The sequence below is a fragment of the Nannobrachium achirus genome (genome assembly GCF_963921795.1).
Source record: "Nannobrachium achirus genome assembly, chromosome: 22".
NCBI classification, from domain to species: Eukaryota; Metazoa; Chordata; class Actinopteri; order Myctophiformes; family Myctophidae; genus Nannobrachium; species Nannobrachium achirus.
In genome coordinates this window covers 53,482,161-53,507,574 of record NC_137829.1, presented here as the reverse complement: position 1 = coordinate 53,507,574, position 25,414 = coordinate 53,482,161, and the positions used below count along the sequence as shown (strand labels likewise).

At 47.0% G+C, this 25,414-nt stretch overlaps 1 protein-coding gene across 1 annotated transcript in view; it reads right to left on the bottom strand.

Moving 5' to 3' along the window:
- Positions 1-223: 223 nt before the first annotated feature.
- Positions 224-25,414, bottom strand: part of asmt (acetylserotonin O-methyltransferase) — a gene marked incomplete at both ends in the record, with an annotated part of 78,688 nt that continues 53,497 nt past the window's right edge. Inside the window, 2 exons of the mRNA XM_080753503.1 lie at positions 224-447; positions 24,307-24,429. Coding sequence (XP_080609629.1) covers positions 224-447; positions 24,307-24,429 — 347 coding nt within the window. The remainder of the gene's footprint in view (positions 448-24,306; positions 24,430-25,414) is intronic.

The following is a 25,414-nucleotide window of genomic DNA, read 5'->3' as shown; positions in this document are numbered from 1 at the left end:
GGCATTGATTTACCCAAAAATACATGCAAATTTGTATCATGAAGATACAAGCTTTCTGCCCCATTGCAACGGGATGCTGAAAAGAGAAATTATTCTGTTAAAAAAGAAAATGCCAACTTTGTACTTGGGTTGAGGTTCAGACAGGATTTATTTTCTTTTATTATTATTTTATTTATGCTTTTTTTGTTGGCAAATGTCTCTGCATTTTGGGTGTCATCAGCCCTCAGGCCTCCTTGCGTCCCAGCACAGCGTCGTAGGTCTTGCCCGTGTAGCAGACCTGGACCCTGGCCTGGCTGAAGCCGGCAGCGCGGAGCAGGCTGGTGTAGTGGCGGGCCGTCCTCTCCCGGCCCTCCGTCTGCAGCAGCATGTTCAGGGAGAACAGCTGAGCCGTCAGCGGCCCCGAGCCATCCTCACGGAGCAGGGCCTCCACCAGCAGAACACCGCCTCCTACAGGGCACACCGGGAGGCGCGGGGGCGTCAGTTCAGAAAAAGTCAGTTCAGAAAAATGACTGGTGTCTTGCACGCGCGCTTGTGCGCGTGCAAGACACCAGTCATGTTGCCATACCTTAGCATAGCAACAGGCATGATTTGTTTTTAAGAAGTACATTCTATTTTTTCGAGACGGGTTTGACTGCAGTACACGGAAACCATTGGAGGAGGCGGGCATTGGAGGAGCCAAGTAGGAGGCGGGCATTGGAGGAGGCGGGCATTGGAGGAGCTGTATTCAAAAGCGGGAGGCGAATTAGAAAGGTTCATAGTATCCAATAGAATCATGGCAATAATGTCACGTCCTCTTCAAACCTTTATTGAACACAGAAACTAACATTCCCAAAAAATAAAACGTTTTTTTTTTTTTTCTCTAAATTTTTATCCCACAATTTTGTAACCCATTTTTTCACCCAGTGCTAATTGCCTATGTAATCCTGGGCTCTGCTCTCCCTCTGCCACGCCTGGGGAGACAACGGACTGACCTCATGCTTCCTTCTATGCATGAGGAGTCCAAGTTGCTTCTTTTCACCTGACAGTGGAGATTTCCCTGGTTTGGACGTAGCGCGTGGAAGGAACACGTTATTCCAACCAGTTCCTTTCCCCTCCATCAGGCGCCCCGGCTGGCCAGGGGGAGGCATTATTGAGACCAGGATTACGTGCATGTTTTTGTGAGGGTATCAACCCTAGGAGACACGGGGAGAACATGCAAACTCCACACAGAAAGGCCCTATCGCCAACCCCACCTAGGGTGTGGGCGCTGATGACGCGGAGGAGGAACACGCCGCCAGCACCCACAGCATCCCCCGGCGGGAATCGAACCCAGGACCTTCTAGCTGTGAGGCGAAGCGCTAACCACTGCGCCACCGTGCCCCCAATAAAACGTTTTTTAATAATGAAAAGTAACTTTTAATAATAAATAACTGTATTGCATTCATTCTTATTGCCGAAAATGACTATTCAAACCATTATTCAACACTAGAAAATAATATTACAAAAAAAGAAAACGTTTCCTAATGAAAAATAACTTTTAATAATAATTATTAGCGGTGAGGGATCCCCCCTGAGGACCGGCGGTCCGCGAGAGACACCCCGGTGGAGGGTTGACGTGAGTCGGCCACCCTGCGGGACGGGAGTGCGGGGGTCTCACGCCGCTGACCACGGGGTGACCGCAGCGGAGGTCCGTGAGTGGTGGTCTCCCGGTGGTAGCCGTGAGTCAGCCGCAGCGGAGCCGCAGCGGAGGTCCGTGAGAGGTGCGGGGGTCTCGCTGCTGACAGCTGACCCCCGCACCTCTCACGGACCTCCGCTGCGGCTGACTCACGGCTACCGTGCGGGGATCTGTCGACCCTCCACCGGGAGACTACTACTCACGGATCTCCGCTGCGGTCACCCCGTGGTCGGCGGCGAGAGAACCCCGCAGGGCGGCTGACTCACGGCTACCGTGCGGGGATCCGTCGACCCTCCACAGGGAGACCCGATGGTCACCTCGCCGATGACCGTCACCTCGCCTCGCGTAGCCGTGAGTCAGCCACCGCAGGGCGGCTGACTCACGGCTACCGTGTCGACCCTCCACCGGGAGACCCGATGGTCACCTCGCCTCGCCGATGACCGTCACCTCGCCTCGCCGGTGACGGTCAACGGCTCCGCCGGGGCTATAGCGGCGGGGGCCTCGCTGCTGACCACCGGGGTGTCTCTCACCGCTGATTTATTATTAAAAGAAACTTACTATATTATTAATATAGAAACTATTAACTGTATTATTATTATTACTATATTAAAAAAAACTATTTACTATATTATTAATATAGTAAATAGTTTCTTTTAATAATATTCTTAAAGAAACGTGTTATTTTCCTGTGTTCAATAAGAATTAATAATCCATGTCGTTGTAGTATTCTAAAAACGACTGGGCACCGGTGGCTGTGTTGGGTGGCGAAAACAGCCGATCTACAAGCCCACAAAGCGTTGCGCTTGCTTGCGTTGTGAGCTTGTAGGTCTGCTGTTTTCAGCACCTCCAAGGCCCGCCTCCTCCATGATTCTATTGGATACTATGAACCTTTCTAATCCGCCTCCAGCTCCTCCAATGCCCGCCTCCTCCAATGCCCGCCTCCTACTGAGTACTGCAGTCAAACTCTATTGATTTTTTCTCCCGGTTTCTACGGTTTCTTGGGCTGGATATGGCAGCCTGGAACGGTTGTTCAAGTGCAGCTAAACTTGGCACGTTAGTAAACGTGCCACAATTAACCATAAAATGCATTGCACCTGTGCAGCTGACCTGCGGAACCTAGGAATATGCCATTTTGTCAAGATGGGGAGAATACAAGTGTGGAGAATATAATTGTAATACCTTGTTAACACATTGGGTGCCCCTAGATTGAGCCCCATTTATCCCCTCTCGATGCCCAGACCCACCACCATTGTATTGAATACGGCCCTGCTGCGTCAATGCATGCGTCATGACGTCACTTGGTCACATAAGTGCAGACAGGATGTTATTGTGTAACATACTGTATGGGCTAGTGTTGATCATAGCTGTTGATTGCCGATCAAAAGTTGGTAATTTTGCCGCAGCCTGCCACAGTTTTAGCCATACAAAATACATCAGAGATAAAGGGCATTAAAGATGGGGAAATGCATTGGAGTATATGGAGAAAAACGGCCACGCGATGCTCTCAGCGTCCATTCGAAGCAACCAACGGTGAATGGGCAACATCCAGACGTAGCCCTGACCTTACGGTGAGATTTAAAGTTGCTGTAAATACAGTAAATGCGGCAAACGCGTCGTGGGCCTCCAGCGACATCAAAGAGTTTGACGCCTGGGCACTCGCTGAGTTAATTGACCATTTTGTTAAATTTTGCATTTGTAGTTATTTTACTGTAATTTAACAACATAATAACCAGCACAGATAGACAAAGAGACATTTATGGATTTATATTTAAAAGCAACTTTTATTTTCCCCCCTGGACCCAGGGTATGGCAGCTGCATACTCCTGGACCCCCCTGGACCCAGGGTATGGCAGCTGCATACCCCTGGACCCCCCTGGACCCAGGGTATGGCAGCTGCATACCCCTGGACCCCCCTGGACCCAGGGTATGGCAGCTGCATACCCCTGCCATACCCAATTGACGGGGCGTCTGCCATTTAAAACTAGCAGCGTACAAGCTTGTATGTCTGCTCTTTTTGAACGTCCAACGCTAGAAGCTATAGGGACACAGATGCGTCCCCGGTGTTAATGTTAAAAGTAAATCGAGCGAGCGTGTGTCGAGGAGAGCGGCCGGCGAAGGAGGGCTTTACATCGCCCCAAAATCAAATGGCATGACGTTTTTGACCAACACCTCGATATCGATGACATTAACGCATGGCTAAACTATTTCACAATTTATTTTTGAAAGTATAAATTAGGACACTCATGCCACATGCCGATATTATAAATCCTAGTTTCCTATCACGCGATCAACATAATATTGTTATGCAGCACTAATTGGGGGGGGGGGGGGGGGGGGGGGGGTGGTGATTACTGTTGTCAAGATGGGGAGAATACAAGTGTGGAGAATATAATTGTAATACCTTGTTAATTGACATGGTATTACTGTTGTCTGTGGAAACAAAAGATCATGTGTTTGTTGTAAGATTGGGTCCCTGGGAGACCACATAAAAATGATCTTACAGCAGAAGTATTGAATGCTTTAACTATAGAAAAATAGTAGATCTACAAGCTTGCAGTGTGGCACCGAGTGCCGCGCTGCGAGCTTGTAGATCTGCTATTTTTGAAAAAGGCGTGAAAATGTGAGCAAATCTTTGAATATATGTATTTTCAAAGCGAGCGTTTGTAACTAAAATTTTGCTTCTGGGGCGTCCCTGGAACTAAATATTTTGAGATGGGGGTCCGTGGCCAAATAAATATAATTTCGGGGGTCCTTCACATACTAACCCTCCGGTCGAACATGATGGGCGTTAGCAAAAGCGAGATGTCCCCCTTCACATGAAAACGTTTGAGCACCACTGACATAGTAGTCTCTCAAGAACATAGTAGTCTCTCAAGAACATAGTAGTCTCTCAAGAACATAGTAGTCTCTCAAGAACATAGTAGTCTCTCAAGAACATAGTAGTCTCTCAAGAACAGACTAACTGAGCTCCAGTTAATTATAAAAAAATCAAACCTCGGTTCGAAGTGAAGCGGTGAATCTTAGTAGCAGAGGAAGCAAAAACAGCATATGGATATTTTAGGGGTTTTCTAGGTAGAATCTCCTTTAAGTGTTCTACCTATCTGTGTATTTGGCCATCCTTTGTTTTAATACTGTTTCTTTCTTTATCCCTGACCAGTCTTTGTGACCTACTATATTTTCCCGACATCTTTCTGGTGGTGTCGTACATCTGTCGTACAGCCTATTCATTCTGAACTGAAATGACCATATATGGACATGGGACACACATTTTGCTTTTTGAAAAAGCCTATTCATTCTGGACTGATATTTTGCACGTACGGGACAGAAAGAACCTGTTCATTCTGGCCTGGAGTGACCATATGGACATGAGGTAACATACTTTGTGTTTTTGAAAAACCCTGTTCATTCTGGACTGACATCACCATATATGGTAATTAAACGGACATTTTGCTTTTTGAAAAAGCCTATTCATTCTGGACTGATATTTTGCACGTACGGGACAGAAAAAACCTGTTCATTCTGGCCTGGAGTGACCATATATGGACATGAGGTAACATACTTTGTGTTTTTGAAAAACCCTGTTCATTCTGGACTGACATCACCATATATGGTAATTAAACGGACATTCTGTTTTTGAAAAAGCCTGTTCATTCTGGACTGAAATGACCATATATGGGCGTGATACACACAAAGCCATTCATTGGAAGCGGTTTCCACCGCTTCAAAAAAATATATTATTCTTTGGCAGTAGCAGGGATAAGGGAGTGTGTGTGTGTGTGTGTGTGTGTGTGTGTGTGTGTGTGTGTGTGTGTGTGTGTGTGTGTGTGTGTGTGTGTGTGTGTGTGATTTCAACTATTGAAAACAGACGATCTAGTGCGAGGCGTTGTGTGCTTGTAGATCTGCTGTTTTCACTACTTTTGTGCAACAGCCTTGTATGATGAAGCAGGGCTTTGCTTTACGAAAAGAAATATACATTTGAAACTTGGAGATACGAGGTTTCTGCCCGACAGTGACGATTTACTTTGTTGGCCGCCCAGCCCCCAAAATGGAACGAAGGTCGACATTTTATTTTAAATTTTTGAAGCGGTGAAAGCCGCTTCCAAGGAGTGGCTTTGTGTGTCCCGTTCATGTCCATATATGGTCATTTCAGTCCAGAATGAACAGGTTTTATCTGTCCCGTATGTCCAGAATATGTGTGTAATGTCCGTCCCGGTCTGATGATTGGATGATTAAAAATGTCCAATGAGAACATACTTTGAGGATTGGTCAAGCTTCACATGACAATTCGGCCCTCCAGATAAAATCATTCATTCATTCAGAATATAAAGAATGTATAGATCACAGAGTTCATAACTCTAGGACACATAGAATAAAAGTTCACCACTTCACTTCGAACCGAGGATTGATTTTTTCCTAATGTCCGGCCTGGACCGGCCCGGAATGAACCGGCCGTTCGGGAGTTGTCCCGCTTTTCCCAATGGCCAGCACGTCCCTTGGCAAGTGATCTGACCCGATGGTGCAGGTGCAGGTTTGGCCAACTTCCTCCTCTGCCTTTTTGCCAGGCGATGTGTTGTTCTGTTCTCCTCTGCGTCTGTTCTCCTCTGAGTCCTCACCAGGAGAAGCAGCGGCGTCTTCAAGGGAAGCAGGCTCGATTCCACACTTTTTAAGGGAGGTCTTTAGTTGGTCCTTCAGCCTCTTCTTGGGTCCCCCTGCAGAGCGTTGGCCCAGGTGGAGTTGGCCATATTACGAGGCAGGCGACTGGATGGCATCCTGTTTACATGTCCAAGCCATCTTAGCTGGTGTTGCATAATCGTGGGCGTGGCCTCTATGCTCCTGCAGCTGGTTCTGCAGTGTGATATACAGTCTTGCCACCTTTAGGATGCGTTGGAGGCATTTGATGTGAAATGCCTCGAGCATCTTCAGATGCCGGGAGTAGATGGTCCATGACTCACAACCGTATAGGAGGGTGGATATGCATATTGCCTTGTAGACTGCTATTTGTGTGTGGAGGTGGAGGTTGCTGTTGCTGAAGACCCTTTTCCAAAGGAGGACGAGGCCTGTTTGATCCTGTTTTGGATGTCCTGATCGATGCTGCAGTCTTCTGACAGGATGCTTCCAAGGTGCTTGAAATGTGGAACGATGTTAAGAGGTGAATCTGCAACAGAGAAGGCTGGTGGTGTCTGTGGAGGTTCTGAAGACCACTGGCAGAGGACTTCTGTCTTTGATATGTTTACAGACAGTCCCGTTCTGCTGTAGGCTCTCACAGCGGCTGCCAGAGTGGCCTGCAGTGACTCTGGCGTGTGTGGCCACAAGGGAGTTCCAGTATGCCTACAGACTGGAGCTTTGTTGTAGCTTGGAGCCTCCTGATGTTGAAGAGGTTCCCATCCGGTCACCCCACTCCCCTCCTCCTTTTCCTTGTGAAGTAGTGTTGTTACACACAGGAGGAAGATGTTAAACAGGACCGGTGTGAGAACACATCCCTGTCTCACTCCAGTACCTACTCTGAAGGGGGCAGATTCTAATCCACCCATCATGACCTTGTCCCTCATTCCATCATGGAACTACCGGAGGATGTTAACGAACTTCACCGGGCATCCATAGTGCAGAAGTCCTCTCCACAGGAGGTCACGGTGGACGGTGTCAGATGCCTTGGAGAGATCCACGAAGGCCATGAACAGGTCTTGTTTTTGTTTACAACATTTTTCCTGCAGCTGCCGCGAGGTGAAGATCATGTCCACTGTGCTTCTGTTTTTCCTGGCATCAGGTCTTCAGTGATGGTAATGATAAGCCTGCGGAGCATGAGTTTTTAGAGGACTTTTCCTGCAACAGAGAGAAGTGCTATGCCCCGACTATTTCCACAGATGGATTTGTCTCCCTTGTTTTTGAGCGGTGGTAAACCGCTCCAATACGTGGCTGTGCGCGTGTCCGTAGCCTTTTTCCTCAGCGTTTTGCCATTGTAAAATGTGTGTGCGTAGCATCATGTTAGTCTAGTGATGTCATATGTTGTATGTCTGTAGCCTTTTTCCTCAGCGTTTTGCCATAGCAAAACGTGTGTGTAGCATAGCCTGTACATCCTAGACTTAAATCCTAGTCTGAAGATGTTATGCAAGCAAGACCACCGCTCACTTCACATTGGGTGTGATTTTTATAAATGGTGACAATATTTGCATCCCTCCATTGTTGATGAATGCTTTCTTCCCACCATAATTTGGTTCAGTGGGGGCTGATTGGTGATTGGCTGTCGACGTCATCACCCCGTTGATGATGTCTTGTTATTTCAAGGGTTTTCTCATTGGATGACGTCACCATGTCTTTATCAAGGGTTTTCCCATCAGTCCAGCAATCCTCAAGCTTATCCGACATATGCCCGTTTATACCCATCTGGCATATTGCCATGCTACGGGCATAGGAGGGCCCCTCTCATGCCCCTTATACTGTATGTGTTACAGGGTGTCTTAGTCTACGGCTCCACCCGGTGGACGCAATGAGCATGTGTTTATGCATGTACTGCCTCACGTGAGCCAGCCAGTTGTTATGTTGCCTGCTTGCAACGCACCCAGACACAGCCTGAGTCTTGACGCTTTATTATGCACCTACATCCAGAAGTACATGTGTCAGAAGTACATGCAGGACACAGAAGTCAGCTTTATACGGTCTGTCACTGTAGCAGCGTGCGTTTATTTGTTTTGTGAAGTTTGGTAGCTTCAGTTGTTAGCCTGTTAGCAGTAGCGTCGCACCAATGGCATCCAATATTCCGCCACCGTAGCCTATGAAGATGGAGGGGGATATTCACAGCAACTGGATGTGCTTTCTGGCAGGAATATGAGGATTATCTGCTTGCGACCGGGCTCGGCGAGAAGAAGAAGCCAATACAAGCAGCAGCGCTCAGGAGGCTAATGGGTAGCGACTGCAGCCATGTGTACAAGCACAACCTGGGGCTCACCGCAGAGCAGCAAAAGGACGTGGGTGCTATTTTGGCTGCAAACTCCAACAAGAGGATGGGGAGCTTGTGGATGCTTTTGTTACTAGACTGAAGGCTGATTCGTGCGATTATGGGAATATAAAAGATGAACTCATAAAGGACAGACTCGTTCTCTGGATTACTGACAAGAGTGCTAGACGTCGCCTATTGAGAGAAAAGGACCTTAAATTGTAAATTGTCATTAATGCCACACAAGGACAGCGAATCGGGCGGAGGTCTGTCTCCGGCAGGACACCTGGCTCCACCAACACATCAGCACAGACACAGGGCTGGGAGATGCAGGTGAATGCTAGCACTGTGACACAGCACAGACACAGGGCTGAGAGATGCAGGTGAATGCTAGTACTGTGGCACAGCACAGACACAGGGCATCAGAGATGCAGGTGAATGCTAGTACTGTGACACAGCACAGACACAGGGCATCAGAGATGCAGGTGAATGCTAGTACTGTGGCACAGCACAGACACAGGGCTGAGAGATGCAGGTGAATGCTAGTACTGTGACACAGCACAGACACAGGGCATCAGAGATGCAGGTGAATGCTAGCACTGTGACACAGCACAGACACAGGGCGTCAGAGATGCAGGTGAATGCTAGTACTGTGGCACAGCACAGACACAGGGCATCAGAGATGCAGGTGAATGCTAGTACTGTGGCACAGCACAGACACAGGGCATGAGAGATGCAGGTGAATGCTAGTACTGTGGCACGCAGCACAAACAAGCACGAGACCTGTGCCCTGCCTTTGATAAATCATGCCATGTATGCGGCACTGCTAATCATTTGGCAAACGTTTGCATGAAGAGAGGCCAGCAGGCACGCCAGTTGAACGCTGTGGATGACCCGTTGTCAGGGGAACGCTGTGGATGACCCGTTGTCAGGGGAACGCTGTGGATGACCCGTTGTCAGGGGAACGGGAGGAGAGAGACGTGCACACAGCAGAGAAAATGGGGTCAGTGAACACTCAAGGTCAACCTGCCACTGCAGAAAGGGCTCCAGAGGTGAACACTCAAGGTCACCCTGCCACTGCAGAAAGGGCTCCGGAGGTGCCAGCTCGACTCTGGAGCCTCTTGGAATGTGATGAGGACAAGATGAGACTGGCCCCTAGAACGCCCCTTCAGAAGAGCCTCACCAAATTGAAACTCTGCAACAGTGAGTGAGCATAGACTGTACAGTACGCATTCTACGCAATGTGTCATTAGGCAGGACACACAGGCTGGACTTTGAGATTGTGCATACTGGCCAGAGGCCCCTGCTTTCAGGGGAGACATGCGAGAGACTTGGTCTGATACGCTTCACCATTCCTGAGGAGCTAAACAAGGTGGATCTCTGCAGGAAGGGGGACCTGACTACAATTAATGAATGAATGAATACCTTCTCATCCCGCAAGGGAAATTCAGTATCGCAGCCCAACCCAGCTGCTTTTTTTCTCCAGCTTAACCCAGCTGAACCCAGTGCTGCTCACAAGGAGCGCGGGGGAGAGGGGAGCAGTGGTAGCTGGAGCGGGGGATCGTACCTGCGACCTCTGGGGCCTCCGGAGTCCTAGGTGTGGACACAAACCACTCAGCTATCACTGCAGAGCGTCTTGTCAGCGCTTACCACGACTTGTTCACCGACCCTGTTGAGTCTCTGCCCGGTGACGTTCACTTTGAGCTGGACAGCACCGTGGCACCGGTGCAGTGGCTCCCTGGAATGTTCCAGTGGCCCTCAAGGCAGCTGTTAAAGCGCAGCTTGATCGATACGAAGAGGATGGCTTATTGTTGGCCGGTGGGGACACCGACGAGGAGGCCAATCAAGACCATGACCATTCAGAGCGACGCCAGTCAGGCGGGTCTGGGCTGCTGCTTGCTTCATGGGGAACAGCCTGTTGCATTCTCCTCCCGTGCACGGACCCAGACAGAGCCAAACTACGCTCTACGCGGGTCACGACTGTCCATCAAAGCGATGGGAGGGGTGATGGTCCTGCAAAGACTGCCCACCGCCAGCTGGTGTCTATTTTCACGAAGCCTCTCCTCAGTGCGCCAAAGCGCCTTCAGAGCATGCTGCTCACACTTCAAAATACTGCCTTGTGGTGCCATACGAGCCAGGCCCTGAAATGTACATAAGTGACACGCTCAGCAGAGCCACTACCCCGCCACAGAGAACCGACACACTGTACCGACGAGAGATGGTCTGCAGCATGCAGCAGGAGCAGTGTGATGCCACGGCCATTCAGCAGGCGGACTACCTAAGCGTCAGCAGCCAACGCCTGACACAGATTCCAGCACACACTGAGGAGGACGTGTGTCTTCAAATGCTGAAGTCAGTGGTGCTGGAGGGCTGGCCAGAACACAAGGAGGAGACCCCCATGTCCGTCAGGGACTACTGGGCTGTCAGAGATGAAATAAAAGTGTACGGGATGGCGTGCTCTCCAGATTTCAGCGCGTCATCATCCAAAAAGCTCTGCGTCGGGAAATGCTGAGACGGATCCACTACAACCACGTGGGGTGGGGGGACGCGTGCTACAGACAAGCTTGTGATACACTTTACTGGCCCGGCATGCAAGGTGAGCTCAAAGACTATGTACAGCAGTGCTCTGTGTGTAATGAATATGCACACGAACAACAGAGGGAGACTATGATGTCGCACCCGCTCCCCCACACGTCCCTGGCAGCTGGTGAGCATGGATCTTTACAGCTATGCAGCGTAGAACTTCTTGCTTGTGGTGGAACACTACTCAGACTTTTGGGAGATAGACCTGCTCCCTGACCTGTCTGCGGACACCACTATCCGGCGGTGCAAGGCACAGTTTGCATGCATTGCAGCCCAGCACAGCGGCTCATGTCACGGAGGCTGAGATCCCTTCTCCCTGTGGCCGACCAGCTGCTGATGCCTGAAGTCGTTGCGGGAATTCCTGACAAGCTGAGAGCGAAGCATGGAGCAGCAGAGCTGGTCTATGACGGGTCTGCCAAGGATCTGCCGGAGCTGAGCGTCGGCCATGCAGCCCATAAGGATGAAGACACTCCCGGGGGACAGGACGGCCCATGGAGGAGAGGCGTGTGTGTGCAGCAGCTGGGACTCTGGTCCTATCTGGTCCACGTGGATGGGACCACGTATCGACACAACAGGAATGACCTCCGACCAGCAGAGGCGGCCCCTCCCCAGCCGTCACTTCACCCAGACTTGGCCCCAGAGCAGCCTGTGAGTGGGGGAGGTGACCCTGAGGAGTCTCCAAGGACATCAGCCCCGAGATCATCGCCGTCTTCCTCGACAGACTGGCGCCACGCCACGCCGTGAGTTACAGGGCCGGGCTTTCTCCCAGTGGTCATGTGCGAACTGGGACACACACATAAAAAAAGAAAATAAATAAAAGCCAAGGATAACACTGGAACAAAGGCCCGCAAGCAGCTGAAATGAAATAAAAGAAAGGGCTAAATGACATGACAACATGTAGGACGTAGCCTATAATGCTTGGTTACCAAACACATTCCCTGCCAGATTTTTCTATAAATATTTTTAATTAATTTGATTAAATTGATTAAATTACCTTTTTTTCTGGCATTTAAATAATATAATACATAAATAATAATAATAAATAAAAGGTCTCAGACGATGTCCATGGTCGTTCACGCTCTCCTCACGCTTCCATTTTCTCATGAAGCTCATGGTAAATCTCCTGAACAGACGTCAGTGTGAGATAAACGCTACTGAAGCAGATGTCCACGGGTGGCTACAAATTAATTCATTTTGAAGAAAAAAAAGTCAAACCAAGTTTGAAGTGAGCGGTGGTGCGTCTGTGTCACCAACAAATTCATTCATTTTGGGGGAAAAAAAATCAAACCAAGTTTGAAGTGAGCGTTGATGTGTTTGTCACCAACAGATTCATTCATTTTGGGGGGGGGGAAATCAAACCAAGTGAAGTGAGCGGTGGTGCGTCTGGGTCACCAACTAAAATTCATGAAAAAAAAATATTGCCAACAAAAAATGAAAGCGTGTGTCTAGTTGGCTGTACCTGGTTTAACCCATTAAGAACTGAGGTCCATCCTTTATCTTAATACAAACACACAACCAAACACCTCCAGGTTAATTCAGAGTTTCACCTGTCCTGGTCACCCAACTCTCTTGAAGCAGGGTCTCCATCCAGGATAAACTATAGTCTCTTCCACCCAGGACATCATGTCGCTGACACTGCTGTAGGACAGGGTACGCCATTTAGGCTGGCCAATGATAACACCATATAAAGTCCAGATGTTGCTGTCTTTACTGCGGCACATGAATGGTGCTCCGTCGCAATGTGCATAATAAACACCCTTTTCGGGTTAACCAGAAAACACAGTTCTCCAATGCAACCCATGGCACCCCCGGGTGTGTGGGGTGTCATAAAACTCCATCAGAGCTGTCATACCGTAGTGCCATCCAGTAAACATGCACGGCCAATGCCCGTATGGGAGCTCTTCGTTTTTCTTGGGCAGACAAACAGGTGAAATCTTGTCATTGAAATCCACAGGGGTTGAGAGCTTCAGCAAAACAATCCTATTAGCTTTGTTATTATAATTTCTCTCCGGGTGCAAATTCACCTTTTCAATTTTGGTAGTCAGACGATGAGGTTCATTTGGGTTTTGATTATCGTGGGCGCCGAGAACCACAACTTCACCAGCCTCGGGGACACCATTTCTTCTGGGTGCAGTTGCCATATAATATCTATTGAGTAGAATTGCACTATTATAAATGTACAGTGGGTCCTTGGGGTCGCTGAGAGACGCCACCCAGGGCCATCCATTAGGGGGCGCCTCTGATCTGCCCGTCATACGAGGTTCACCTTGGTGGCGTCCTGGTTGCAACCCACACACTTTCATCTCGTCAATGGCCGACATTATAAAAGCGTTGGTGGGCCGCCAAAAGACAACGGGCATCCAGGGAAGTCCGCTTATTTTTGCTCCGTTGATTAAATACCCGGCCTGTACCCACTGGTCTCCATCTTTGGTAAACAAGGGTGCTCCAAGGTTCGTCTTCCAGAAAGCACCCACATTTTGAGCACAATGCATTTCCTGAGTAATTTGACCATCGTAGAGGTGGTTGCACAGCAGAGGGTCAGAGATCTCAACGTGGACGAATCTAACTTCTGATTGTCCATCTTTACCCCATATGAAGATGGAAGCTGGAGTTCCAGCTGGAAGCACACTCTCCTGGTCAGCAAAGCAAAAATTCTTTATGTGGTGGCCGGTTAGGTCTACATGAGGGCTAATTATGAGAACCGCCTCATTGTGTGCCAATTGATCGCCATTCCCCCAGAGGGGGTTCACGCGGAAGTCAACAACACTTCTCGTCTCAATTACTTGGCCGGGCAGCTCACCCAATCCGTACTCCACGCTTAATTCAGTGGGTTTTATGTCCGTCAAACAGCTTGCTGGTAGAAGAACGTGGCTGACATTGAGTTCTCCTGGTCTGGTGATGGCTGGGATGCTGTCTTCTCCTGAGACATTGAGTTCTCCTGGTCTGATGATGGCTGGGATGACATCTCCTCCTCAGACAGTGAGCGGTCAGCACAGCCACCCTGGGAGCCACTATGAGGATAGCTGGTGTCCTTCTCATGATAGATGACAGAGTGATGGGGAACACTCACATTGAAGTAGGTCTCAGAACGTTCCACATGGTATGTGCCTTGACCTGTGCGAATCAGACCCTCGAAGCGGCCATCGATCACAGTGCCATGGGTTACGGTGCCATTCTCACCCAAGACCTCTACGGTGTAAATGTGAGCGCTGGCATTGGGCGCCTCCAGCGTGAGGCGTGGAGACAACAGGCTGTTGTCCCTCTTCATCTTCAAGTTAAAGATCCTTCCATAAGCCTTGACGTTCAGCATCAGGACGCCGTCCTCAGATGCTGCTGTCTTCTGCAGGGCCTCTCTGTCATATGACAGGCCTTCATGATGGCAGATGTCTTGGTTCAGCGGGTCTCTGAGCTGACATACAGTGCTCTGTAGAAAGCAAAGGACGAGCAACACCTTCAAACATCTCTTCTTAACTGAGTTCATTTTCAGCTGAACCAAACTGAGAGTTTGATTCAGCTGAATGTGCTTTGATCTGCTCTTGAAGTTACAAGTGATGAAACTGAATAGAAATTATCCTCCAAAAGTAACACTGATATACGTAAGCTTTAACGGCACTGAGAATTACGTTGACAGGCATCTCTTTTTAAACTACGGGCCGATGACGTAAGCTCATTGATCGATGACGTAAGCTCATTGATCGATGACGTAAGCTCATTGATCGATGACGTAAGCTCATTGCTGACGCAGTTATTGTGACCTCAGATGAAGAAATAGGCAGTACATTAATTTCATTGAAGGAGCGGTGCTAGAATACAAAACGATGCTACACTAATAAGTAGTGAGTGGATTGTGTGATTCCTTTCTAGTCTAGTCTAGTTAGTCCTGGGGAACTGTATTTTTCTAGATCAGGGGTTCCCAAACGTTTTGGTCTCAGGGCACCCATAAATACTATTTTTAATCTGAGGCACCCCTACATTATAATTTTCACTCCCAGCACCTTATATTTATAGCATATTATCGTTGTCGGGTGGAAACCTTGTATGTCCAAAACCGTTCGTTTTGTATTTATCATCTATAAAATGTACTTAACTAGTTACCCAGGGGGCAAAGGAAGGTGTGCTGCATTTGCCCCGACATAAAAGGTTGTCCACCAGAAATATTATCTATGACCCAGTAGGATCACAACCTATATGGACAACCCGGTCAATTTGTACGGCAAAGTTCCAATATGGCCGCCTCAATATTAGCCCCTATCTATCTATAAATGCGACAAATCTCTGTCTGTTTGTTTGTAATCCGCGTATCTCGAGAACCGTTCGTCCCACCGGCTTCAGATTCGGCACGCGCGTTCCCCGCCGCCGCGCGGAGTGCAGTGCCGGGCCTCGACCCGACCCGACCCGACTCGCGGTTTTCCGAAACCGGCGCGAAACGTTCGGAATCTCCTTATGCTGATTGTTGACATCAGGCTGTTCCGGAGGAAATCGGCGCAAGCGCTGAGTCATTGTGACATCACTTCATAAAAGGCTCTGACATCACGTATGCCACATGAGTCAACACAAAATCTCTGTGAATGTGTATGTATGTATGTAATCCGCGTATCTCGAGAACCCTTCTTCCCACCGGCACGCGCGTTCTCCAGATATGGGCATAAAGTCTGACATCAGAGTTTTCCGCAACCGGTACTGTGTGTGCAGAGATCTTCATTCCGAAACCGGCGCGAAACGTTCGGAATCTCCTTATGCAGAGCTGATTGTTGACATCAGGCTGTTCCGGAGGAAATCGGCGCAAGCGCTGAGTCATTGTGACATCACTTCATAAAAGGCTCTGACATCACGTATGCCACATGAGTCAACACAAAATCTCTGTGAATGTGTATGTATGTATGTAATCCGCGTATCTCGAGAACCCTTCTTCCCACCGGCACGCGCGTTCTCCAGATATGGGCATAAAGTCTGACATCAGAGTTTTCCGCAACCGGTACTGTGTGTGCAGAGATCTTCATATATGGGCATAAGTGGACAAAGACAAACAGATGGTCAAAACGGGTCCTATGACAACAGGTATATTGGGGTTTGCATTAAAGGGTGGGGCATTCATGGGGTTTGCAGAGTTTTCCGCAACCGGTACTGTGTGTGCAGAGATCTCCATATATGGGCATAAGGGGACAATGGCAAACAGATGGTCAAAACGGGTCCTATGACAACAGGTATATTGGGGTTTGCATTAAAGGGTGGGGACAAAGGCTAACAGAAGGCAAACAGATGGTCAAAACGGGTCCTATGACAACAGGTATATTGGGGTTTGCATTAAAGGGTGGGGACAAAGGCTAACAGATGGTCAAAACGGGTCCTATGACAACAGGTATATTGGGGTTTGCATTAAAGGGTGGGGCATTCATGGGGTCCGCTCCAAAAAAGAAAATAAAAGAGACAAAGACAAACATAAGACAAGCGACAAAGCGTGGGACTGGGAGGATGACTTGAATGATGCAGATTTAAGCAGGCTGTGTATTCTGCTTAAAGAAGAAACAAACAAAAAGCGACAGAGATCTCATATATGGGCATAAAATGGACGCAGATAAACAGATATCTCCATATACGGGCATAAAGGGACACAGACAGACAGATACAGAGATCTCCATATATGGGCATAAAATGGACGCAAATAGACAGATATCTCCATATATGGGCATATGGGCATAAAATGGACCCAGAACTATATCTGCAGTGATCTCCATATATGGACATAAAATGGACGCCGACAGACAGACAGATACAGATATCTCCATATATGGGCATAAATGGACACAGGCAAACAGATGGTCAAAACGGGTCCTATGACAACAGGTATAATGGGGTTTGCATTAAAGGGCGGGGCATTCATTCCCTATTTACATCGTTCCCGAGTTGGCCAGGTCGCCGACTAGACGCTGGGCCGCCCGAAGGGCGGCCCAGCTTCTAGTTAGTTTTAATGGGGGGTGAATAGGGAACATTTTTAAACTGAGGGATATTTCCACGAAACTTCACAGGTTGATCAATGGTATACATATGAACATTTTTTGTATTGCAAGTTTCCATGAAATCCAATATGGCCGCCACAATATGGCCGCCATAATGTAAGGACCCAGAAAATAGGTTTTGCCTCTAACTTCTGAACCAGATGAGCTAGAAACGCAAACTTGGTGTCTATTTCATGGTGTCTGACCATGGGAGACTCAATGGAATAGCTAATTTTATTATTGGGTGTGTCTGGACCTTTATTGTGCATATTTGCAAGATGGTGGACTCCCAAAATAGAGCTTTAACATAATTTCTACCATGATTGTTGACTGCTTTTGCAAATACAAGCAATATGAATCCATTTGCTAAGATTTATGGCACAGAAGGGACTTATACCTGTATTATTCTTGAGTTTGCATGTTGTCAAAATGGCTATAAACGAGATATTATATTTCCTGTCCGATTCTACTCTATGTAGTTGTAGCAATGACTTCAGATAAAATCAGAGACCAAAACAATGTATCTTAGAAATTATTTTTTTATTTAAAAAATTAATAAAAAAGAGAGAGATTATCTCAATGAAATGAATGCAACTGCCTTTTTGGGTCTTTCACACATAGACATGCACATGCTTTCCAACAACTTCAGCTTCAGGGAAATTATAATGAACACATGATTAAAACAGGCTGCATTATAATGCAAATAATTGCTAGTCACTATCACTGTCATGTGTACCTATCCTGCTGCATCTTGTCTCCAGTCCTTGGCAACGACACCCCAAGTAGCATGCAATTCCCTTCTTCGCACATGAACAGTTTTTCTGGCAGCCTTTGATACAGCTACATGATATTTCCTTGTCCATTGATATAGGCCAGGCTGGCTCTGTAGATGGACAGGGGACTGCCTTCCCATGGCGGCAGCATGATATAGGCATCTATATCATGCTGCCACCCACCTCCTAGACCTTCCAGAGCTGTGGGTGAGAACAGAGCAGGATGCATATCTTCCTATCCATCACATGGTCTCAGCCCTTGGACTCGCACAGTGTCGTGCCCTGCCCTTTATTCACAGCCTGAGTGGCAGAGATACCACCAGCTATCCCTTTTTCACTGGAAAGAAGGCATGGTTCAAGACCAGCATGGGTCTAGATCTCCCTGCACTTCAGGAGTTTGGTGAAAATTCCTCTTATTCCCTCTCAGAGGATGTCAAGAATCAGGCTAGAGACCTCACGATAGCTGTATATGCATCAAAAGCTGACCATTCGGAGGACTTTGACCTGGCAAAGCTGAGACTGTACAAGTTCCTAAATAACCGATCAACCCTGTTGAAGCTGCTGCCACCTACAGAAAATGCCTTTGGCCTGCACCTGAAAAGAGCTGCTCTTGCAGCCATAATAGATAAAACTGCACACATCGCGAAGCCAGACATCCCTTGCTTCACTGAATATGGATGGTCTCTCAGTGATGGGAAGGCAGTCCCCTGTCCATCTACAGAGCCAGCCTGGCCTATATCAATGGACAAGGCAATATCATGTAGCTGCATAGGCGATTTTAAGGGGTGTCCTAGGGTGCACGTGCACCCCCTGGCCGCCAGGCGGCCATTTTGATTTATTTTTATTTTTTGTAATGTAACTTTATTTTATAATTATTAAATAAAACAGTGATCGTGATTTGTAAAATGTGCGCAAAAAGAGAGGTGGAGGGGCAAGTATAGTAGTTCACTCGACACTGACAGTAATGCTAATGAACGTGAACCAGAGGAGGTGGACGGAGCTTGCAGCAGCAGTGATCCAGCCACCGACATCACTGTGGAAGGCTCGCCGTTGCCGGAGACCGAGGCCCCGGTTCCTCCACAGCAAGCAAGCCCCACTCCAGACTCAACTGTTGTTACCCCAGGCCCAGACCCAGAGGAGCCAAATGAAGCCAACTTTGTTCATGAAAGAGACCCTTGCCATGGCCCGGATAAAGCCAAGCAGTTTTTGGCTTTGGGTCCATATCAGCCAGAAGATGTAGAATGTCCATTAAAGGCCGCTGGCGAAAAACAACGCAAATTCAGAAAGGAGTGGTTTAAAGATTGTGCCTGGCTGGAGTATAGCGTGCGCCATGACCGGGCGTTCTGCTTTCCATGTCGGGCCTTTGGTTCTGAGAACGCCGAGCAAGCTTTCAGGAGGACAGGTACATAAAGACACATCTCTGTTTACACAATGCTGTTGTACTCCCTCCAAGTGCATAGTCTATTATGTTCCCTTTTTTCAACTGTTTCGTTATATTGAAGAGAATGTGCGCAAAAAAAAAGAAATGGAGGACACGACACTGTTTGAAAAGAAACTTGCTTTTTTTCAAGAGAAGGGAATGCATAATTCTGATTCATTTGGTACATTAAAACACGTCTACACACTGTACCTCACCATACCAGTTACGAGTGCTTCAGCTGAGCGCAGTTTCTCTACTTTGAGACAACTAAAAACGTATTTACGGACAACCATGACTGATAAAAGAGTGTCAGATATAGGCATTTTACAGATTGAGAAAATACACGAAATTAAAGTGCAGAAAATAATTGAAAGGTTTGCAAGTGCCAAAACCCGGAGGCTGCAGTTCATTGTGTAATAAGGATGTGTCTACTATTTGTTTTTGTGAAATGCTTATTTGACACTGTAAATGACTGCTTGATTGCTTGATGAATGATGATTAACTTGATGTTTGGCTTTATATGTCCTGGCTGTGCTGCCTCTGTCTGCAAAATAAGTAAATAAATCCTATAGATAGACATATGGTGTCTAGAAAAAGAAGCACCTGTTTTACACTTTTTTTTGTTTATATTGTGTTACATTTGGGTACAAAATTAACTGCAGAAATCCGCTAAAACAACATTACAAAACCGCTAATATCCGCAATTTTTCTTCGCGCGCACGCGAACGTCGTGCACGCGCGCTGTGCGCGCGTGCATGAGGTAATAGAGGTCGTGCACCCCCTGCTGGAAGAGGCTAGAATCGCCTATGTGTAGCTGTATCAAAGGCTGCCAGAAAAACTGTTCATGTGCCATCCATCCATCCATCCATCTTCAACCGCTTATCCGGAATCGGGTCGCGGGGGTAACGGTTCCAACTGAGACTTCCAGATTTCCTTATCCTGCGTAACTTCCTCCACTCCCTCTGGGAGTATACCGAGGCGTTCCCAGGCCAGTCTGGAGATATAATCCTTCCATCTGGTCTTAGGTCTGCCACGGGGTCTCCTCCCAGTGGGACGTGCATCGAGGACCTTCCTAGGAAGGCGCTCGGGGGGCATCCGTACTAGATGCCCGAACCACCTAAGCTGACTCCTTTCCAAGTGAAGGAGCAGCGGTTCTACTCCAAGTCTCTCTCGGGTGATTGAACTTCATGTGCGAAGAAGGGAATTGCATGCTACTTGGGGTGTCGTTGCCAAGGACTGGAGACAAGATGCAGCAGGATAGGTACACATGACAGTGATAGTGACTAGCAATTATTTGCATTATAATGCAGCCTGTTTTAATCATGTGTTCATTATAATTTCCCTGAAGCTGAAGTTGTTGGAAAGCATGTGTCTATGTCTGAAAGACCCAAAAAGGCAGTTGCATTCATTTCATTGAGATAATCTCTCTCTTTTTTTTATTAATTTTTTAAATAAAAAAATAATTTCTAAGATACATTGTTTTGGTCTCTGATTTTATCTGAAGTCATTGCTACAACTACATACAGTAGAATCGGACAGGAAATATAATATCTTGTTTACAGCCTTTTTGACAACATGCAAACTCAAGAATAATACAGGTATAAGTCCCTTCTGTGCCATAAATCTTAGCAAATGGATTCATATTGCTTGTATTTGCAAAAGCAGTCAACAATCATGGTAGAAATTATGTTAAAGCTCTATTTTGGGAATCCACCATCTTGCAAATATGCACAATAAAGGTCCAGACACACCCAATAATAAAATTAGCTATTCCATTGAGTCTCCCATGGTCAGACACCATGAAATAGACACCAAGTTTGCGTTTCTAGCTCATCTGGTTCAGAAGTTAGAGGCAAAACCTATTTTCTGGGTCCTTACATTATGGCGGCCATATTGTGGCGGCCATATTGGATTTCATGGAAACTTGCAATACAAAAAATGTTCATATGTATACCATTGATCAACCTGTGAAGTTTCGTGGAAATATCCCTCAGTTTAACATTTTTCCCTATTCACCCCCCATTAAAACTAATAGGGGCTAATATTGAGGCGGCCATATTGGAACTTTGCCGTACAAATTGACCGGGTTGTCCATATAGGTTGTGATCCTACTGGGTCATAGATAATATTTCTGGTGGACAACCTTTTATGTCGGGGCAAATGCAGGTTTCCTAAAAAAAGGCTGGTTTGCCCCCTGGGTAAGTGAAAACAGCAGATCTACAAGCACACTAGATCGGCCGTTTTCACTAGTTTGTATGATGAAGCAGGGCAAAATACGTACAGATTTGAAACTTGGAGATACAAGGTTTCTGCCCGACAGTGACGATATTTTAGTGATTATGTTGTGAGGAAAACATTGAGATGCCATTTTGTTTTTCTAATTGCATCTTCTAGTTATTATTGGTGGTTGCTATAAGCAACACATTATAGTTCTAGCCCGGCTTACTTAAAGAAGCTATAGTCAACCTTTTCTTGAAAAACGGATGCTAAAATAAAAATAATATTTCGAAAATATTTTATAACAAAATAAGCTTCATATATGTTTCTAAATGACCACAAGCTTCATATGTGTTTCTATTCAAAATTTACCACAAAAAGCGTAAAATAATGATAGAATAATCATTTTGGCCATTGTCAGACCGACACTTTGTTTACATTCTAGTCTATAGACTAGGATGTAAACAAAGTGTCGGCCCTACAATGAAAAAGTTGACTATAGCTCCTTTAATGTTCTGGATAGTCACTTAGCCAATCAGGAAGCAGCATTATCGATGCAAGCTAGAGGATTGGTCGAGCTTCACATGACAGCTTGATGCAGAATATCGTCATGGCAACCAACGTTCTAGTTATTGTGGGCTCGCTGAAAATCTTAACCTTAACATGCCTGTTGGATAGCCAATGAGGAGGCAGCCTGTTGGATAGCCAATGAGGAGGCAGCATTCTTGGTGACATCACCACCAACAAGTGCGACCTGACATCAATAACAACAACACCCACATGAAATGTTTGTAGGAGTCTCAGAAGTAATGTTTAGAAGAAGTATGCATGTTCTCCCCTGTCCTTATATAGAAGTATGCATGTTCTCCCATGTCCTTATATAGAAGTATGCATGTTCTCCCAAATCCTTATATAGAAGTATGCATGTTCTCCCAAATCCTTATATAGTAAGGTTATTCTCCTGAAAACTGTCCAACAGTATAAAGGCAGGGCCTTTAGCCAATGAGAGAGCAGAGAGCCCACACTGTTTTGTAGGAACAGTATTTCTAGATATTGTGGGCTGGCTGAAAGGCGAGACCAGAATGTTTACCAAATCTTTATGGGTCAACTTTATTCTCCTAAAAGAAATGACCGACAGGGCCAGGGACGTGCTGGGCCCCTGATTCAGCCCGGGAAAAAGAGTTGGAGAGGCCCTCATTGCGCGCTATAGAGAGAGATCTCTCTCTATAGAGCATCGCAGTGAGGTGTCGGAAGTCCATTTTCCATTCATTTTCACCATAGGGTTTTTCATTATCAGCCACAAAGTCGTAGCAATTCAATGTACACTTACCACTAGGCTGGTGGTTGTAAAATGGTTCCATATGCTCCTGTAGAACCCCCGAGTATGTATGCAATCACTCTAGTTTTAGTAAAAACACGTTTTAATCAAGATCGCACGGAGAAGAACTGCATTTCCCATACTGCTAAACATGTACACCCCGTGAAAACGACGTCTGTGATTGGTCTAGCTTCTTCTTCTTTCACATATCTTGCGGTTACCGCGGAAGTAGCTACTGCCCCCTGTCTTCCCGGCGGATTATTGCACTTAGCAATAGCAATAGCAGAACTCTGTGAGCGATCGTCTTTCTTTTACAAATATGATGCACTATGTTAAGGATGACGATAAGAGCGTCCACAGAGATGACACTCACTACATTTCAGGCCATATGCTGGCCTGGATAACTAAACTGTGCGTGATTTATGGGCTGTATTTCAGGAAACAACAACAACATTCGCAATATTTTCTGGGAGTGTAGTTTCCGCAATTTTAAAAATAATGATGTACACAGTCTTGTACCCTGCCCTTTTTTCAGCTTTCTAATTAATCTTTGCATTCAAAAAAATGTGAATATTGACATGATCCCTCTCCAGCCGAGGTGGCTTTGTCCAAGGCTTAAAAACGTTTAAATAAATACTTTATGAAATGTCTATGGAAGAAATGAATGCGGAAAACGCTTCCGACACCAGAGTGAGGACGGGGTGGGGCTTCAACTGCGATGCTCTATAGCGCTGCTGCTACTCAAAGATGTGCCATTTCAGATCATGACAAGTGACAAGCCAGTGGGCCAATTACATGAGTAATATTTCGTCGTTGTCGGGTAGAAACCTTGTTTTGTATTTATTATTTTAAAAATGATTTAAACTAGTGAAAACAGACGATCTACCAGGCGTTGTGTGCTTGTAGATCTGCTGTTTTCACTACTTTTGTGCAACAGCCTTGTATGATGAAGCAGGGCTTTGCTTTGCGAAAAAATGTATACATTTGAAACTTGGAGATACGGGGTTTCTGCCCGACAGTGACGATTTACTTAGTTGGCCGCCCGGCCCCCAAAATGGAACGAAGGCCGACATTTCATTTTAAAACTTTTCCTAATGGCCGGTCTGGACCGGCCGGGAATGAACCGGCTGTTCAGGAGTTGTCCCGCTTTTCCCAATGGCCAGCACGTCCCTGTGTGTGTGTGTGTGTGTGTGTGTGTGTGTGTGTGTGTGTGTGTGTGTGTGTGTGTGTGTGTGTGTGTGTGTGTGTGTGTGTGTTTTGGGACCAGCTGCATTCTGGGTTCACAATCTGCCATCTCATTTCATGGCAGGGAAACAAACACGGGCAGAGCATGAACACACGCACGCACACACACACACACACACACACACACACACACACACACACACACGTGCGTGCGCACACGCTCACGCACCTGGCTTGCAGGCCTGATGGACTCTGGTGAGCAGCTCTATGCAGCGCTCGTCTGTCCAGTCGTGGAGAATTCTGGCAAGGATGAAGAGGTCAGCCTCAGGCAGGGGGTCTTTGAAGAAGTCCCCTACACACACACACACACGCACGCACGCACACACGCACGCACGCACGCACGCACGCACGCACGCACGCACGCACGCACACACACACACACACACACACACACACACACACACACACACACACACACACACACAGTCTGTCTTACCATCTCTGTGGGGACGTTCCTTTACTTTACTCATTCATTGTTTAGTTAGTAAATGGTATTTCATTATGTTGAACAATTGGAGTGTAATTAAGTGTGTGTGTACTGTAGTTAAGTGTGTGTGTGTACAGGTATACTGTAGTTCAGTGGTACACATCAGGTACACTGTAGTTCAGTGGTACACATTTAACCAGGCAGGTACACTGTAGTTCAGTGGTACACATTTAACCAGGCAGGTACACTGTAGTTCAGTGGTACACATTTAACCAGGCAGGTACACTGTAGTTCAGTGGTACACATTTTTAGGAGCTCCAGTCAATCTCTGGGGAGGAACAGGAAAGTTACAGATTCAATAAATAAATAAAATGTTTTATTTAGCCTCCTTTTTTACTTTATTCACTTCATAATATTTTGCAGTTTTTACTAAATATCGGTCAAAGCGTCAGTATTCTGTGGTGGTTTAGGTGGGCATCGGACCCACAGATCAGGTCAAAGCGTCAGTATTCTGTGGTGGTCTAGGTGGGCATCGGACCCACAGATCAGGTCAAAACGTCAGTATTCTGTGGTGGTCTAGGTGGGCATCGGACCCACAGATCAGGTCAAAACGTCAGTATTCTGTGGTGGTCTAGGTGGGCATCGGACCCACAGATCAGGTCAAAGCGTTAGTATTCTGTGGTGGCCTAGGTGGGCATCGGACCCACAGATCAGGTCAAAACGTCAGTATTCTGTGGTGGTCTAGGTGGGCATCGGACCCACAGATCAGGTCAAAGCGTCAGTATTCTGTGGTGGTCTAGGTGGGCATCGGACCCACAGATCTGGCATGGGTCGGCTGCTAACATAGACA